The sequence below is a fragment of the Panulirus ornatus genome, chromosome 65 (assembly GCF_036320965.1).
Source record: "Panulirus ornatus isolate Po-2019 chromosome 65, ASM3632096v1, whole genome shotgun sequence".
Lineage (NCBI taxonomy): Eukaryota > Metazoa > Arthropoda > Malacostraca > Decapoda > Palinuridae > Panulirus > Panulirus ornatus.
Window position 1 is genome coordinate 6,991,670 of NC_092288.1, and position 19,829 is coordinate 7,011,498.

The 19,829-nt window shown below is 39.1% G+C and overlaps 1 protein-coding gene across 5 annotated transcripts in view; it reads left to right on the forward strand.

Moving 5' to 3' along the window:
* The window catches only part of Liprin-alpha (PTPRF interacting protein alpha), a 202,353-nt gene that overhangs the window by 59,542 nt on the left and 122,982 nt on the right, over window positions 1-19,829 (forward strand). For 4 of the 5 annotated variants that reach the window (XM_071658081.1, XM_071658084.1, XM_071658080.1 and 1 more), the window contains exons 4-6: window positions 615-689; window positions 9,873-10,007; window positions 17,650-17,739. In XM_071658081.1, the coding sequence (XP_071514182.1) occupies window positions 615-689; window positions 9,873-10,007; window positions 17,650-17,739 (300 nt within the window). The remainder of the gene's footprint in view (window positions 1-614; window positions 690-9,872; window positions 10,008-17,649; window positions 17,740-19,829) is intronic. The other variant, XM_071658085.1, reaches the window with a different exon arrangement.

Sequence of the window (19,829 nt, forward strand, 5' to 3'; positions counted from 1 at the left end):
ACACTTGAAAGTTCATCTTCATCTTAATGGTTGTTGTTAATATTTTGAACCTAGAAACTTAATTTTATCTTTCCAGTTTGCCCTTAATGTTATTTTTAGCTACTTATTCCATTCAAATTTTGTGGTGGTGTTTGTCAGATTCCGTAGCAGAATCAAGAAAAACTATCCATTCTCTCTCCCCATTAAACTGTCATACAAGTTATTGTAATTGATTACTGATTGGAAAATGAATTACTGGAATATGTATGTGAAAGAGACATAGGGTTGGCATTGCACCCAGTGTGTTGCAGATTGTAAAGGTTTAAGAGACTACCTGATATTTTAGAAAGTTAAGGAGATGAGTCTCAAGAGTGTACAATACTTTCTCTGTACTGTTTGAATAGGTAAAAGGTAAATACACACACACACACACACACACACACACACACACACACAAAATGTGAGCTTATCGGTTTTGTAATTTGTTGTCAGGTATGTCACATTCAGGTGTAAAATGTTACAAACCTACTGTCTGTGGCAAGAGAGCTGAATAATGAGTTCTTGCATTATTGAGAATGAAAGATATTTGGGCAGATTACTTTTAGTTAATATTGGCTGCTTATTTTGTTCTGTAGGTACGCGAAAGACTACGAGTGTCTCTAGAGCGTGTGGCTGCACTTGAAGAAGATCTCAACCATACAAGAGATGAGGTGAGTCTATACATCTGTGTGTATATATATATATATATATATATATATATATATTTTTTTTTTTTTTTTTTTTTTTTTTTTGCCGCTGTCTCCCGCGTTTGCGAGGTAGCGCAAGGAAACAGATGAAAGAAATGGCCCAACCCACCCCCATACACATGTATATACATACGTCCACACACGCAAATATAAATACCTACACAGCTTTCCATGGTTTACCCCAGACACTTCACATGCCTTGATTCAGTCCACTGACAGCACGTCAACCCCGGTATACCACATCGCTCCAATTCACTCTATTCCTTGCCCTCCTTTCACCCTCCTGCATGTTCAGGCCCCGATCACACAAAATCTTTTTCACTCCATCTTTCCACCTCCAATTTGGTCTCCCTCTTCTCCTCGTTCCCTCCACCTCCGACACATATATCCTCTTGGTCAATCTTTCCTCACTCATTCTCTCCATGTGCCCAAACCACTTCAAAACCCCCTTTTCTGCTCTCTCAACCATGCTCTTTTTTATTTCCACACATCTCTCTTACCCTTACGTTACTTACTCGATCAAACCACCTCACACCACACATTGTCCTCAAACATCTCATTTCCAGCACATCCATCCTCCTGCGCACAACTCTATCCATAGCCCACGCCTCGCAACCATACAACATTGTTGGAACCACTATTCCTTCAAACATACCCATTTTTGCTTTACGAGATAATGTTCTCGACTTCCACACATTCTTCAAGGCTCCCAGAATTTTCGCCCCCTCCCCCACCCTATGATCCACTTCCGCTTCCATGGTTCCATGCGCTGCCAGATCCACTCCCAGATATCTAAAACACTTCACTTCCTCCAGTTTTTCTCCATTCAAACTCACCTCCCAATTGACTTGACCCTCAACCCTACTGTACCTAATAACCTTGCTCTTATTCACATTTACTCTTAACTTCTTTCACACACTTTACCAAACTCAGTCACCAGCTTCTGCAGTTTCACACATGAATCAGCCACCAGCGCTGTATCATCAGCGAACAACAACTGACTCACTTCCCAAGCTCTCTCATCCCCAACAGACTTCATACTTGCCCCTCTTTCCAAAACTCTTGCATTCACCTCCCTAACAACCCCATCCATAAACAAATTAAACAACCATGGAGACATCACACACCCCTGCCGCAAACCTACATTCACTGAGAACCAATCACTTTCCTCTCTTCCTACACGTACACATGCCTTACATCCTCGATAAAAACTTTTCACTGCTTCTAACAACTTTCCTCCCACACCATATATTCTTAATACCTTCCACAGAGCATCTCTATCAACTCTATCATATGCCTTCTCCAGATCCATAAATGCTACATACAAATCCATTTGCTTTTCTAAGTATTTCTCACATACATTCTTCAAAGCAAACACCTGATCCACACATCCTCTACCACTTCTGAAACCACACTGCTCTTCCCCAATCTGATGCTCTGTACATGCCTTCACCCTCTCAATCAATACCCTCCCATATAATTTCCCAGGAATACTCAACAAACTTATACCTCTGTAATTTGAGCACTCACTCTTATCCCCTTTGCCTTTGTACAGTGGCACTATGCAAGCATTCCGCCAATCCTCAGGCACTTCACCATGAGTCATACATACATTAAATAACCTTACCAACCAGTCAACAATACAGTCACCCTCTTTTTTAATAAATTCCACTGCAATACCATCCAAACCTGCTGCCTTGCCGGCATATATATATATATATATATATATATTATATTTTTTTTTATTATACTTTGTCGCTGTCTCCCGCGTTTGCGAGGTAGCGCAAGGAAACAGACGAAAGAAATGGCCCAACCCCCCGACCCCCCCCATACACATGTATATACATACGTCCACACATGCAAATATACATACCTACACAGCTTTCCATGGTTTACCCCAGATGCTTCACATGCCTTGATTCAATCCACTGACAGCACGTCAACCCCGGTATACCACATCGCTCCAATTCACTCTATTCTTGCCCTCCTTTCACCCTCCTGCATGTTCAGGCCCCGATCACACAAAATCTTTTTCACTCCATCTTTCCACCTCCAATTTGGTCTCCCACTTCTCCTCGTTCCCTCCACCTCCGACACATATATCCTCTTGGTCAATCTTTCCTCACTCATTCTCTCCATGTGCCCAAACCATTTCAAAACACCCTCTTCTGCTCTCTCAACCACGCTCTTTTTATTTCCGCACATCTCTCTTACCCTTACGTTACTCACTCGATCAAACCACCTCACACCACACATTGTCCTCAAACACCTCATTTCCAGCACATCCATCCTCCTGCGCACAACTCTATCCATAGCCCATGCCTCGCAACCATACAACATTGTTGGAACCACTATTCCTTCTTCTCTATTCCTCTCTCTCTCTCTCTCTCTCTCTCTCTCTCTCTCTCTCTCTCTCTCTCTCTCTCTCTCTCTCTCTCGTGTGTGTGTGTGCAAGTATTGCCCAAATGCCCCCTTTTTTTTTTTCTCTTTCACTAACAACTTTACTGCTTCATCCCACCACCCACTACTCTTTCTAATCTGCCCACCTTTCTCATGCCACATGCATCTTTTACGCAAACCATCACTGCCACCCTAAGTACATCTCATTTCTCACCCACTCCTCTCACCTTTTGCCGTTCTACACTCAATCTCTCCTGATACTTCCTCACACAAGTCTCCTCTCCAAGCTGACTTACTCTCACCACTCTCTTCTCCCCAACATTTGCTCTTCTTTTCTGAAAACCTCTACAAATCTTCACCTTTGCCTCCACAAGATAGGGATCAGACATCCCCTCTCAGCACATTAACATCCAAAAGTCTCTCTTTTACACGCATATCAATTAACACATAATCCAGTAATGCCTTAGGATGGGGGAGAAAGAATACTTCCCACATATTTCCTGCGTGCTGTAGAAGGCAACTAAAAGGGGAGGGAGCTGGGGGCTGGAAATCCTTCCCTGCCAATTTTTACTTTTACCAAAAAAAAGGAATAAAGGGGGCCAAGTGAGAATATTCCCTCTAAGGCTCAGTCCTCTGTTCTTTTCTTATCTCTTGTCATCTGTTTTGCACTATCTTTCTTTTTGGATTATTATCCTGCAGATATCTTAGTTTTTCATAGTATACTTTCATGTTTGTGATAGTTATTATCATGCAAGACCATGCTCCAATTTGTATTTAGAATTCCTTCAGTTATTGCTCTCTAGTCTAACTTGTTATAGTGAAACTTTTTTCACTTAAAACTGTTGTCCTTGGTTGGTGTAACTTGTTCACATTTGTGTATTTCCACACTGTATGATGTGATATGTATTATACTCTGATCTGATAGGTCTGTATGTTTCACTTCTGTTTCTCAAAACAGGGTCATGTCACCTGTAAAGATAAGGTCTATCCTGTTGTTCCCTCTCTTCGGTCTGTGTTGTACTTGTAGAAGGGTGAATGATGCACAAAGATTTATTAGCATTTTGGAGAGAGAAAGAGAACTTTCCTCATAGGCACATACATAGGTTGGTACTATGTCTCTTTTGGTGAAAGAAGAATTTAATGCATTCAGAAAATGTCATAGATAACTCCGGTATACATAGGAGGATCTAAGCTGATACCTAAGAAGGGCAGGCCAGTTAGGTTGACTTAATTGTAAGAAAAGCCCTTGAAAGAGTGATAAAAGTACACACTGGAGAACTTATGATCAAGAATAACTACAAATATGAAGGACAACATGGATTTTTGCCAAGAAAAAGTATGTAAACCCAGTTGTTAGCCCATTGCATTGATATATGTATATATATATATATATATATATATATATATATATATATATATATATATATATATATATATATATATATATATATATGAAGTCTGTTGGGGATGAGAGAGCTTGGGAAGTGAGTCAGTTGTTGTTCGCTGATGATACAGTGCTGGTGGCTGATTCATGTGAGAAACTGCAGAAGCTGGTGACTGAGTTTGGTAAAGTGTGTGAAAGAAGAAAGTTAAGAGTAAATGTGAATAAGAGCAAGGTAATTAGGTACAGTAGGGTTGAGGGTCAAGTCAATTGGGAGGTAAGTTTGAATGGAGAAAAACTGGAGGAAGTAAAGTGTTTTAGATATCTGGGAGTGGATCTGGCAGCAGATGGAACCATGGAAGTGGAAGTGGATCATAGGGTGGGGGAGGGGGCGAAAATCCTGGGAGCCTTGAAGAATGTGTGGAAGTCGAGAACATTATCTCGGAAAGCAAAAATGGGTATGTTTGAAGGAATAGTGGTTCCAACAATGTTGTATGGTTGCGAGGCGTGAGCTATGGATAGAGTTGTGCTCAGGAGGATGGATGTGCTGGAAATGAGATGTTTGAGGACGATGTGTGGTGTGAGGTGGTTTGATCGAGTAAGTAACGTAAGGGTAAGAGAGATGTGCGGAAATAAAAAGAGCGTGGTTGAGAGAGCAGAAGAGGGTGTTTTGAAATGGTTTGGGCACATGGAGAGAATGAGTGAGGAAAGATTGATCAAGAGGATATATGTGTCGGAGGTGGAGGGAACGAGGAGAAGTGGGAGACCAAATTGGAGGTGGAAAGATGGAGTGAAAAAGATTTTGTGTGATCGGGGCCTGAACATGCAGGAGGGTGAAAGGAGGGCAAGGAATAGAGTGAATTGGATCGATCTGGTATACCGGGGTTGACGTGCTGTCAGTGGATTGAATCAGGGCATGTGAAGCGTCTGGGGTAAACCATGGGAAGCTGTGTAGGTATGTATATTTGCGTGTGTGGACGTATGTATATACATTCCTCAAGGCTCCCAGGACCTTCGCCCCCTCCCCCACCCCATGATCCACCCCCGCTTCCATGGTTCCATCCGCTGCCAAATCCACTCCCGGATATCTAAAACACTTCACTTCCTCCAATTTTTCTCCATTCAAACTTAGCTCCCAATTTACTTGTCCCTCAACCCTACTGAACCTAATAATGTTGCTTTTATTCACATTTATTCTCAGCTTTCTTCTTTCACACACTTTACCAAACTCAGTCACCAGCTTCTGCAGTTTCTCACCCGAATCAGCCTCCAGTGCTGTATCATCAGCAAACAACAACTGACTCACTTCCCAAGCCCTCTCATTCACAACAGACTGCATACTTGCCCCTCTCTCCAAAACTCTTGCATTCACCTCCCTAACAACCCCATCCATAAACAAATTAAACAACCATGGAGACATCATGCACCCCTCCCGCAAACCGACATTCAGTGAGAACCAGTCACTTTCCTCTGTTCCTACTCGAACACATTCCTTACATCCTTGATAAAAACTTTTCACTGCATCTAGCTACTTGTCTCCTACACCATATACTCTTGATACCTTCCACAGAGGATCCGTATGAACTCTATCATATGCCTTCTCCAGATTCATAAATGCTACGTACAAATCCATTTGCTTTTCTAAGTATTTCTCACATACATTCTTCAAAGCAAACACCTGATCCACACATCCTCTACCACTTCTGAAACCACACTGCTCTTCCCGTATCTGATGCTCTCATGCCTTCACCTTCTCAATCAATACCCTCCTATATAATTTCCCAGGAATACTCAACAAACATGTACCTCTGTAATTTGAACACTCACCTTTATCCCCTTTGCTTTTGTACAATGGCACTATGCATGCATTCTGATAATCCTCAGGCACCTCACCATGAGCCATACATACATTGAATATCCTCACCAACCAGTCAACAACACAGTCATCCCCTTTTTTGATAAATTCCACTGCAATACCATCCAAACCTGCCGCCTTGCCAGCTTTCATCATCTGCAAAGCTTTCACTACCACATCTCTGTTTACCAAATCATTCTCCCTGACCCTCTCACTTTGCACAACACCTCGACCAAAACACCCTATATCTTCCACTCTATCATTTAACACATTCAACAAACCGTCAAAATACTCACTTCATCTCCTCACATCACCACTCCTTGTTATTACCTCCCCATTATTCCCCTTCACTGATGTTCCCATTTATTCTCTTGTCTTATGCACTTTATTTACCTCCTTCCAAAACATCTTTTTATTCTCCCTAAAATTCAATGATACTCTCTCACCCCAACTCTCATTTGCCCTCTTTTTCACTTTTCACTGCTTGCACCTTTCTCTTGACCTCCTGCCTCTTTCTTTTATACATCTCCCAGTCATTTGCACTATTTCCCTGCAAAAATCGTCCAAATGCCTCTCTCTTCTCTTTCACTGATAATCTTACTTCTTCATCCCATCATTCACTACCCTTTCTAATCTGCCCACCTCCCACATTTCTCATGCCACAAGCATCTTTTGTGCAAGTCATCACTGCTTTCCTAAATACATCCCATTCCTCCCCCACTCCCCTTACGTCCTTTGCTCTCCCCTTTTTTCATTCTGCACGCAATCTCTCCTGGTACTTCCTCACACAAGTCTCCTTCCCAAGCTTACTTACTCTCATGGCTCTCTTCACCCCAACATTCTCTCCTCTTTTCTGAAAACCTCTACAAATCTTCACCTTCACCTCCACAAGATAATAATCAGACACATGCCTATTAATTAACATGTAATCCAGTAACGCCCTGTGGCCATCTCTCCTACTTACATACGTATACTTATGTATATCTCACTTTTTAAACCAGGTATATATTATTATTATTATTATTATTATTATTATTATTTTTTTAATTTTTTTATTTTTTTTTTTTTGCCGCTGTCTCCCGCGTTTCCGAGGTAGCGCAAGGAAACAGACGAAAGAAATGGCCCAACCCACCCCCATACACTTGTATATACATACGTCCACACACGCAAATATACATACCTACACAGCTTTCCATGGTGTACCCCAGACGCTTCACATGCCCTGATTCAATCCACTGACAGCACGACAACCCCGGTATATCACATCGATCCAATTCACTCTATTCCTTGCCCTCCTTTCACCCTCCTGCATGTTCAGGCCCCGATCACACAAAATCTTTTTCACTCCATCTTTCCACCTCCAATTTGGTCTCCCACTTCTCCTCGTTCCCTCCACCTCCGACACATATATCCTCTTGGTCAATCTTTCCTCACTCATTCTCTCCATGTGCCCAAACCACTTCAAAACACCCTCTTCTGCTCTCTCAACCACGCTCTTTTTATTTCCACACATCTCTCTTACCCTTACGTTACTCACTCGATCAAACCATCTCACACCACACATTGTCCTCAAACATCTCATTTCCAGCACATCCATCCTCCTGCGCACAACTCTATCCATAGCCCACGCCTCGCAACCATACAACATTGTTGGAACCACTATTCCTTCAAACATACCCATTTTTGCTTTCCGAGATAATGTTCTCGACTTCCACACATTCTTCAAGGCCCCCAGAATTTTCGCCCCCTCCCCCACCCTATGATCCACTTCCGCTTCCATGGTTCCATGCGCTGCCAGATCCACTCCCAGATATCTAAAACACTTCCCTTCCTCCAGTTTTTCTCCATTCAAACTCACCTCCCAATTGACTTGACCCTCAACCCTACTGTACCTAATAACCTTGCTCTTATTCACATTTACTCTTAACTTTCTTCTTTCACACACTTTACCAAACTCAGTCACCAGCTTCTGCAGTTTCTCACATGAATCAGCCACCAGCGCTGTATCATCAGCGAACAACAACTGACTCACTTCCCAAGCTCTCTCATCCCCAACAGACTTCATACTTGCCCCTCTTTCCAAAACTCTTGCATTTACCTCCCTAACAACCCCATCCATAAACAAATTAAACAACCATGGAGACATCACACACCCCTGCCGCAAACCTACATTCACTGAGAACCAATCACTTTCCTCTCTTCCTACACGTACACATGCCTTACATCCTCGATAAAAACTTTTCACTGCTTCTAACAACTTTCCTCCCACACCATATATTCTTAATACCTTCCACAGAGCATCTATATCAACTCTATCATATGCCTTCTCCAGATCCATAAATGCTACATACAAATCCATTTGCTTTTCTAAGTATTTCTCACATACATTCTTCAAAGCAAACACCTGATCCACACATCCTCTACCACTTCTGCATATATATATATATATATATATATATATATATATATATATATATATATGCATATGATATGGTTTTTCTTGGTTTTGGAAAAGCACAGAATTTACTAGTGAAGGTAGCTGAACATAACATAAATGGTAAGATAAGGAAATGGATTAAAGAGTTTTTGTCTAACAGAAAGTCCAAAGTAGTAGCATATGTCCCATCCAGGGTACCAAAAGGAAGGGTGTTAACCTCGGTTCTCTTTACAATAATGATATCAGACATTGATAGAGAAGTGAAAGAAAGCTTTTTGAGGAGCTTTGCTGATGGCATTCAAGAAACCTTGATTATTGTCTCAGAAGCTGATGAAATGGAGATGCAAAAAGACATAGACACAGTGAACCTGTTGGAATTTAATGAAAATTAATGTGAGCAAATCATTACGGAAGAAGAATGCATCAGTGGCACCATATAAAAGCCTAACAAGGAAAGCAATGGGAAGTGAAGCAGATGTGAGATATTACCATCATAGACTATAAGCTAAAATTCAGAGAAAATACTGAGAATGTAGAATGGCAACAACTTGTGTGGACGAAAGAAATTAATATACCTGAGAACCTGTAAGCAAGAGTTACAGAATCATTGAATCAGTGAGAATACCATGGGACATACCAAAAGTAAATCAGACAAAAATATTTGAGAGTCCAGTCAGGAAGCTTGAATGACTCTTCATTGTGTTGCTAGGAGAAATTAGAACCATGCTTGGAACAGCTGCAGAAAGACTTGAAATGTAGTTGAATTCAGTCCCATATGAACACAGAATACATAGACATGTAATGCAAGTGGCACCATAGAGGAATGGTATTATTATTCAAGCAAGACCTATGGTGGTTGCTACACACTAGCTCTGCCATTTTTGCTCAGCCTCCTCATTGGTACTTGTAGGTAGGTATTCTACTTTATGTTCCCATTGTCTTTACGAACCTCCTTTTCTTTTTCCGAATCACATGCATTCTTCAGATGAGGCAGTTATGTAAGCTCTGTTATGAATTCTTTTCATAACTGTTTGTTTTATTAGTGTTTGACATAGGATTATTTTACCATTACAGCTAAGCCAGTACAAGTTAGGTAAACTACCTGCCGATGGTGCTGAGAGTGCCCGCATCAATGGTGAGACAGAATCCACAGAAGGTGGTAGTGGCGATGGAGTGGGGAGTACAAGTAACAGTGATGGTTCGCCTGTGGTAAGTGCACTATTGCTGTCTTCATGCCTACGCAGCTGCTTGCCCCACTCAGTTCTGAGGAGCCATGAAAGTTACAAAAATGAATATTTCAAAGTTTCATTAACAGGTGCCTTTAAGAATCTTTTCCAAAACCAGACTTTTTTCCCAGGTGGCTTAATGGGTGGGGATTGTTTACATGTGTGACAGGAATTTGTTTGTTGGTTTTGCTGTCTTATTTGACACCTAAAGATAGAACACTAGTTGGAGCAATAAGGAAAGTATGTTTTTTGGATGTATAAATGTACATCAGTTTGGTCAGCAGTCATGACAACAACCAGACTGTCTCTCCCTTTCTCCATGTCTTCTTTTGACTCAGAAGTATTAATCTTTTCTATATCCATTCTTTTGACTCAGAAGTATTAATCTTTTCTATATCCAAATTGAGATTGCACATGGGCTCAGTCATAAGAATATCTGAATTCAGACACATAGATGTAGAATTTTCCTTTGAGTGCCTATATTTGCAGCCATTGCTGTATCTATCTTGGTCTTCCTTTCTGCTTGCATTCTCGTACCATTGTTTCATGAGGTGAAAGATCATCTATATTATTCTGGATTGATGTTATGTATTGTATTATTTTATTTGGTGGTGTAAAATTGTTCATTAGGTTTCTGTGCAATGGAATTTCAGGAAAGGAATTGACTTTCACTTATTAAGTGTTACAGACTGCATACAGGAATGCTAAATGCTGTCACTGAACATTTAAAGGAAATTCTTGAGGTGTACATTTAAAGTATGCATGGCTTGCTCATTGTAGTGATGATAAGTTAAAATCACCATTTGAAAGAGCAGTTTTAGCTACAAAAACTAGGATCTGGAATCGTATTGGCTGGGTTCAAAGTGTAGCTACTATATTTATCAGTAGTCCCATCACCTCCAGAAATTAGCAAATTTTATAGAAATTTTTTTGTAAAGTACTTGGTTCCTTTAGAAAATACAGGTAATGCTTAAAATTCAAAATGACTTATACTGTGGTCTCTCATATCAGGCAAGCATGGAAAGAAGCAGTCTGGAGTTAGGATTTTTTTCATTTTCATTTTGGATACCTGTTGTGCTATAGGGACCTGGTCATGCGTTGAATAAATTATATCTTCAGCTGTGAAGTTTTCTTTCCCCAAAACAGGTTTGTGTAAGTTTTAACCCTCATAGACTGGGTGGTTTGCAATAGGTCATTGCACACTAGGGCAAAAAATTAAGTTCTTCAAGTATTCTATTTTTCCATTATGAGATGAAGTAAAGACGTAAAATGCAAGGATGTGTGGAAATCAGAGGGCTAACAGAATTTTCTGGCCATGGTGCATAGTTGAAGTTGATTTAGTAAAAGCTCTGTTATCCAGAATTCAAGACAACAAAGTGTTTGTACAACATATTTTCCAGTTTGGGCTGGAATCCATCTATTATCAAATAGAATTATTGAGATAAAAAGAGGATATGCAGAAATATTTCATATCATGTGCACATCACCTAGCAGTGATTAGTGTGCTCATCACTCATTGTTTTCTGGCACTGGTGATTGATTACTGTTTCTTATCTGCTTTCTGGTGCAGTTTTGTGCACTGGCCTTGTGTATTTGTGAATTTTCTGCTCCCGAGATTACTGTCATGGATAATGGCCCTTTTCAAGCGTCTTCAGCAATTGCTAGACAACTCCTTGAAGTCTTCTGCATCACACATGCAGTGCAAGAGGAACATTTAAAACCTCTAAAACAAGGTGAAGTTGTGTAAGAAGCTGGCTAAGGGCAAGTCAAAGGCAGCATCACTGGCAAGACTACTATTTATGATATCACCAGGCAGCAGAAGATCGAGGCATTAATTAGTGCTTATTTGCTTTCCTAAATTGATATTCTCTATATGTAAAATATTTACAAATAGGTAAAATATTATATTATACTCAATCGTTGCACGTGGGAACGAAGCTAGGACGTATATCAACTGACTGTTATATTTCTCTCTTGTGTCTCCCCTGATGATGTAATTATTACACGAAAGTGCACTTGGGAACTTTTCGTGTTTCATTTTCCCCGTGGACTCATAGGAATATCTTGATCATGCGCAAAATTGTGATCCTTTCCATACATATACATATATACACATGTACATAAATGTACTTGCTGCCTTCATCCAGTCCCGTCGCTACCCCACCACACATTTGTCAATCTTTCCTCGCTCATTATCTCCATGTGACCAAACCATTTCAACGCACCCTCTTCTGCTCTCTTAACCACACTCTTTATTGCCACACATCTCTCTTACCTTTTTAATTACTTACTCGATCAAACCACCTCACACCACATATTGTCCTCAGACATTTTATTTCCAACACATCCACCCTTCTCCGCACAACCCTATGTATAGCCCATGCCTCGCAACCATATAACATTGTTTGAACCACTATTCCTTCAAACATATCTGTTTTTGCTCTCCAAGATATACTTTATTGCCGTTTCCTGCATCAGTGAGGTAGTGCCATGAAACAGACGAAGAATGGCTCGTCCATGCATAATCGTATTATATACATAAATGCCCATACATGCACATATACATACATATACATATCAACATACACATATATTTGTTATTATTATTATTATTATACTTTGTCGCTGTCTCCCGCGTTAGTGAGGTAGTGCAAGGAAACAGACAAAAGAATGGCCCAACCCACCCACATACACATGTATATACATACACGCACATATACATCCCTATACATTTCAGCATATACATACATATACATACACAGACAAATACATATAAACACATGTACATATTCATATTTGCTGCCCTAAGCCATTTCCATTGCCACCCCGCCACATGAAATTGCACCCCCATCTTCCCACGAGGTAGCACTAGGAAAAGACAACAAAGGCCACATTCATTCACACTCAGTCTCTAGCTATCATGTGTAATGCACCAAAACCACAGCTCCCTTTCCACATCAAGACCCCACAAAACTTTCCATGGTTTACCCCAGACACTTCACATGCCCTGGTTCAATCCATTGACAGCACATTGACCCCAGTATACCACATCGTTCCAATTCACTCAATTCCTTGCACGCCTTTTACCCTCCTGCAAGTTCAGGCCCTGATCACTCAAAATCTTTTTCACTCCATCCTTTCACCTCCAATTTGGTCTCCCATTTCTCCTTGTTCCCTCTACCTCTGACACATATATCCTCTTTGTTAATCTTTCGTCACTCATTCTCTCCTTGTGACCTAACCATTTCAATACACCCTCCTCTGCTCTCTCAATCACTCTTTATTACCACACATCTCTTACGCTTTCATTACCTACTCGATCAAACCAACTCACACCACACACATATATATATTTATTTTATTTATTATACTTTGTCGTTGTCTCCCGCGTTAGCGAGGTAGTGCAAGGAAACAGACGAGAGAATGGCCCAACCCACCCACATACACATGTATATACATACACGTCCACACACGCACATATACATACCTATACACTTCAACGTATACATATATATACATACACAGACATATACATATATACACATATACATAAGTCATACCTGCTGCCTTTATTCATTCCTGTTGCCACACCACCACACGTGAAATGACACCCCCTCCTCCTGCATGCGAGCGAGGTAGCGCTAGGAAAAGACAACAAAGGCCACATTCGTTCACATTCAGTCTCTAGCTGTCATGTATAATGCACCGAAACCACAGCCCCCTTTCCACATCCAGGCCCCACAAAACTTTCCATACTCATACACAGACATGCATACATACACATGTACATATTTTTACTTGCTTGCCCTCATCCATTCCTGGTTCTACCCTGCCCCACAGGAAACAGCATTGTTACCCCTTGCTTTAGCAAGGTAGTGCCAGGAAAACAGAAAAAAAAAAAAAAAGGCCACATTTGTTCACACTGTCTCAAGCTGTCATGTGTAATGCACCAAAACCACAGCTCCTTATCCACATCCAGGTCCCACAGCCCTTTCCATGGTTTACATGCCTTGGTTCAGTCTATAATGAATAGAATGTATAAACCTTCCTAACATATTGAAAAGACCTATCTCTAGACTACCAGTTCAAGAAATTGAATGTGTTTGCATTTACCTTTTAAAAATTGATTTCATGATAGTGATATTTATAGGGATTGATATATTTAGGGGTTCTTGTTTTTTGTGTATCTTTGTCACATAAAGACAAATGCTTTGTTAATGGCATATACCTTTTCCATCTGTGATGAGGATTAGTGCTACAGATGCCCTGATCATTGACTGAAACAGTTCTTCCCAAGTTAGTCTCCTGGGGAAAGTTATTTCCAGCTACTTGGTTTTTAGGATTCTGTTACTTTTATAACCCAAGTGGTGAGAAGCTGTGGTACTAGAAACCTTTTCAGCATCCATGTTATCCTCAGCTGATATTGCAAGTTTTATAGGCTATCTCAGCTGTGGTTCAGATGCCTCACATTGATGTAAGAGCACTTTACGTGTAAAGTAAATAGACTTGAGCAAATGAACTACCATGAAGGACAAAAAGAGCTTTAACTATATAGTTTAGAGAGACAAAGAAATATACTGGATGTGTTGATATATGCCAGTCAACAAATAGAAGGTATAAAGGCTGATACATTAAACAAGAAAACAACTCGGCAAGGTAGATGCAGAATCATCAGATCAAAAGTAATTCATGGAATTATAATAAAAAGACCCCAAACGAAAATATACAAGTGTCCTGTTGGAAAACTAGATTACTTATTTGATACAGTATCAGGAGATCTAAGAGTGACCACAGAAACATTAAAAAAGGACTAGATTCTTGGATGAAGACAATGCTAGAAAAGTCCCAAATAGACAACTAAGCTGGGAAATTGGGTGCTCCCCCAGAAAGTATTATACAGGGGTGGTGGGTGAGGGAAGTAGCAGCATCCAACACATAAGTTGTGTGATGAGTGCTATGTACTTGCCCTGCCATTGTAGCAAATATCATCACAGGTACTTGTAAGTAGGTGCTCTATGTCGGTATGCTTCCGGTATGCTTCCATGGCTTGCAAGACAAAATGACCATGGCAAACAATTGGTTTGAAATATGAAAACTTTTTCCTCTAGGGACAGTGTCATTTGAGCTTTTTCTTTGGTTTGTGTTTCCTACTCATGATTTCTCTGCTTTTTAAAACTATCTCTTTACTAATAATGACCACCATCAGGTTGACATTAGTTCTCTGAGAATTACAAGGTTGTTCGGTAGGGACAGCCAGGCAATGATGACTTCAATCCCGAGTAGGCGCTTTTGATTGGTCAGTAAGTGGACTCAGGATGAGCCATAAGTTGTAACTACTAGATTGTTGGATTAATGAGGGCTGGGAGGCACATGCCTCACCAGAAAGTAGGGTTTAAGAGGTTTCCAACCTCCTAAGATCTGGTAAAATTTTTCATGGCTCCCAGGAGACATTCCTGGAGAGGAAAGAGTTTTTTATGCCTCAGAACTTACGTTCTTAAGCATAACTGTTTGCAGTATTTGCTTTTGAAGACAGACCTTACATGTGGATTTCTTTTTCAACAAAAATATGTTTTATCTTTGAGTTCATGCAGTCAGAGATCAGAGTCATTGTAACCAGATCATAGAAAATGGTACAGTATTTGCATGATCATTTGAATTTGATATTACCTGCATTTACATCATTGTACTTAAGTGGAACTGTACTTAGCATTGTAGATGTGTACACTTACTTTGAGTCTATGATGATGTTTTGTAGTTGGGATTGGATTAATGTACTTGGTTTTGATTGTTATGATGTACTGGTAAATGACGTTGCTTCAGTGAATTTTTTTTTTATAGTGAAAGTGTGAAAATTTAGTTATGCACTGAGAATTGATGATTTTTTGATAGCTTATTGAAGGGTAAAGTTATACTGATAAGCTGATAGTGGAGATTATGATGCTGTATTTATGATTAAGATGCTGAGAGTATATTGATTTGATTTAGGTTTAAAGTGATGTTGAGGAATGTATTTGTAAATCAGTTGGTATTATTGTAGAAAAGTGCTGTAGTAGGGATTTTGATATGATTAGTGTGCTGTCGTTGTAAATAGCACTAAGGTACCACAGCAGGAACTAAGATGGTGTTAGTGCACTGGCAATAAGTCTGGAAGTGCCTTTGTAGTAGAGATGGTTATTAATTTACTCATTTTGATTGTATTGTTTTAGTTATAGTTGGAATTGTGGTAGTATACTTATAGTTGAGATTATGGTAGTATGCTGTAGTTTGTTTATTTTTAAGCTGTGTGACAGCCAAAGATCTTCTATAGCAGTTTAAAATATATTTTATTGTAATGTCTTGTAAATGGTTAGTATAGATGTTTTACATTTTACTCATCCTTACAGGATTTCTGTTTGTTACATTTTTACAAATTACTAACTATTGACAAGCCCTCTTGAGCATAATTTAGACTGCTGATGAAAGCACAGTGTTATTTGTCTGTGTGTTTATCAAACTAGATAGATTACTATCAGATGATATTTTATATAATTTGAACTTTATAAAAGATAAGAAAAGATGTGAAAGTTTGGCATGTTTTAGTAGTTGATGAACTTTTTATCCAGTTTTGTAGTTTCAGTCAATAGTTGTAGACTCAAGTGAAGATGATTTTGAGTATTTTAAGGATAAGGATAACCTATCTTAATGCTCTGAACTCTTTGCCTTAGCAGGATTGGTAAAGCATTATTTTCTGTGGTAAACTGGGGACCATTAATTCTTGTTACAGCAAAATCTGTAGTTATGCTAATGCTTGTACTTTCTTGCTTGGAAGGTTGCTACTCAGTGAAAGAGATAGATGTTATAAAGAATGTTGCATTTTATATGAAAACTATGAAAATTTCAGGTTGTCATAAGAAAAGAATATTTAGGAGAATTAGGAGTTATAGGAGCATCATTTGTAAGAGGTAGGTTAGAAATTGATTGTTTAGGAGTTTTCAATAGAAGTAAAAAAAAAAGGCAGGTTAATAAAGAATTTTTAGGAGCCAGATAATACTGTATGCAGGTGCGGTGACATTCATTGCATGGGTTTGCTCTGGTGTTGATTAATATGGAAGTAAAGTGACAGGGCATGGATAAATTAGAATAGGAAGCACTCCAAGTTGTGGAAAGTGATATCTCATAACAGGGTCATATTATGGATTCCATGGAATAAGAAATTAAATGAAAATAGTTGCTTTCCAGTGTTTTCCAGTAAGTGACATACATGATAATGATATGTTTTAGTAATTTGTAATAACAGATTAACAATACAAGGTACATGAATAAAATTAAGGAATACGCTTAGGAAATCCTAATATTAATTAAAGCTGTAGACTGAAGAAAAATGTTAGAGATGGCAGTAATGAGAGAATGAGAATATAACTGATTTACCCTCCCCTTCGTAATACTGTACTATATATGTAAAAAGCTAGTCATACAATAAGTGCATATCAGGAAGAAACTTTCAGAACATGTTCCAGGTGTGCTTACCTTTTAGAACTTTAGCTTCATTGATCATCATGGAATGAGCTTGTAATGTGTTTGGTTATGTGATGAGGGATATGTCATGGAAAATAAGATAGGGGCTGAGTGATGTGTCCTCTGGTCAGGGCGGGGAGGCGACATCTGGTGGGGTGTCTGACGCAGATGGCTCCTCCCTCAGCAAGTTGATGGAACTGCAGACATCCCTCGACAAGCAGGTAAAGACATATCTCATCCAAGCAAGTGTTTTCTTATGTACCCGGCACCTGGCACATTCCTAGCACCTGAGCACTTCGGATACTCTCCTGTTTTTTGCGACTTACTCCTCTACTTGTGCTGACGGCTGACCACTTCAGGCATATATGTCTTTTCGCTCTTTTAATCCCATGTTTACAACACAAGATCAAGAAACCAAATCCTTTCTAAATAATAAACCATTCCCTGGTCGTTAAATAAAACTAATTCTGACATAAAATTTACTTAGATGAAGTTGAAAATATCTCTGGTAAAGAATTACTAAGTGAAGCAGCCGTCAGTTTCACCCCAGCTTGTGCTTACTCTCCGTTGTAGCAACTGTTTTGTTGCTTAAGCTGCTACCAGTGCTACTTTTCCTTGATACTGCTGTGGAGCTACTTTAATGCTATTGCAGAGCTTCCTTTGTGCTACAACATGGCCTACTGAGAGCATAGGTGATAACCTAACCTGCTACCCTAAGCTCACGTATTGTGAGGATTGATGAGTCCTTTGTGAAAATATAACCCGCTACCTTTTTTACAGCATCATACTTCTTGAATACAAAATGTGAACTACAGTTAATACTGTAGGAAATAAAGTCAGTGACATGATATTGCATCTATCCAAATTAGATTATCTGGCATCTTGTTGCATAAGGTTTTGTAATTTGTTTGAATTTTAACATAGCTGGGTGTGAAGGCCAAATTTTTCCACGTGTATAGTGAGAAATTGGTAGCAAGTATGCACACAGCTTACTGTCATGAGGTATGTACTGGTTAAAAGTTATGCTTTCTAAGCCATGGATATTGCATAAGATGCCTCTTCAAGTGAATACTTATATTTTGTGCAGAATAAAACTAGATTTTGATGTATAGGTTTTGGCTGAGACATTCAGCATACAGACATATTTTTATGATAAAAAGTAAATTATGCTATTGAGGAAAGTGAGAAAATACAGAACCTGTTTGCATTATGATTTTTCTACGTTGATGAATTTTACACCATTATGCAAATTTGTGCACATTGATTCCACATGCTTAGTACAGTAATTTTGTGGTGTTAAAACTAGAACTGTAATATGAAAAATAGTTGTGATAGTTAAGTATATGATGTTGCTTGAATTGACAGATGTATACTGTACATTCCACAAAAATTTCCATCCTGTGCCAGGAAAAATTGTGTGAATATAGATCATATGAATTTGATTTCATTGCTTTCACAGTTAGAGAGCATCTGTAAGATTACTGCACTTTTATTTTCAGCTAGAACAGCAATACAACTTGAAGAAGGACATAGTGCACTACTTGGATGAGAAGTAGGGGGTAGACAGAAGGAAGATGTAGCCTTTTTTTATAAAAGGTAAATTAAAAAAAAAATAAAGAAAAAAAAAAAGACTGGATGAGTGTAAAGTGAACAGCTTTTGACTATTGTGGGCTCAGTTGAGGTTGTTTGGTATACATGTAGTTAATGAGAAGAGGATGTGAAGAGAAAGTTTTCAAACTAGAATTTCAGTGAGAGAGTTTAATCATAGCTATTGTGAAGACAAGAAATAGTAAAAGTCATTTTGCTGATCACTGGGGAAAATGCAACTGATAGGAAAAGAAAGAGCTTATTTCATTAACATCCATAAAGTATTTTCTATTTCCCATACATTTTTCATTTTCATCCAAATTGGGCATCAAGTATTATGGCATTGTTCACCTTGTGTTTATCTTAATTTCCATCCATCCATATATTCTTAATGTTTTTTATATGTTTAGTAAATTTGCTGTGGTTGGAGCTATGTTAATGAAATATGATATACACGCTGTGTATTATGCATAGAATCTTATTTTCATGTGGACTTTTATCCTGACAAGCAGAAAATTTCTTTTGAATTTATGTTGTCATTTACTTTAGATGGGAGAATGAATTAGAAGTAGTAGGTTGGAACATTAGATTGATACTTTAGGTTGAAGTAGTTGGGAGGAACATTAGGTACGAGCCTCTGCAAATACTTTGCTAGAGTTGCCCTCTACTGGTGTCTTGTTAAGAGTGAGGTACTGAAGGCAAAAAAAGGCACTGGAGTTCACCA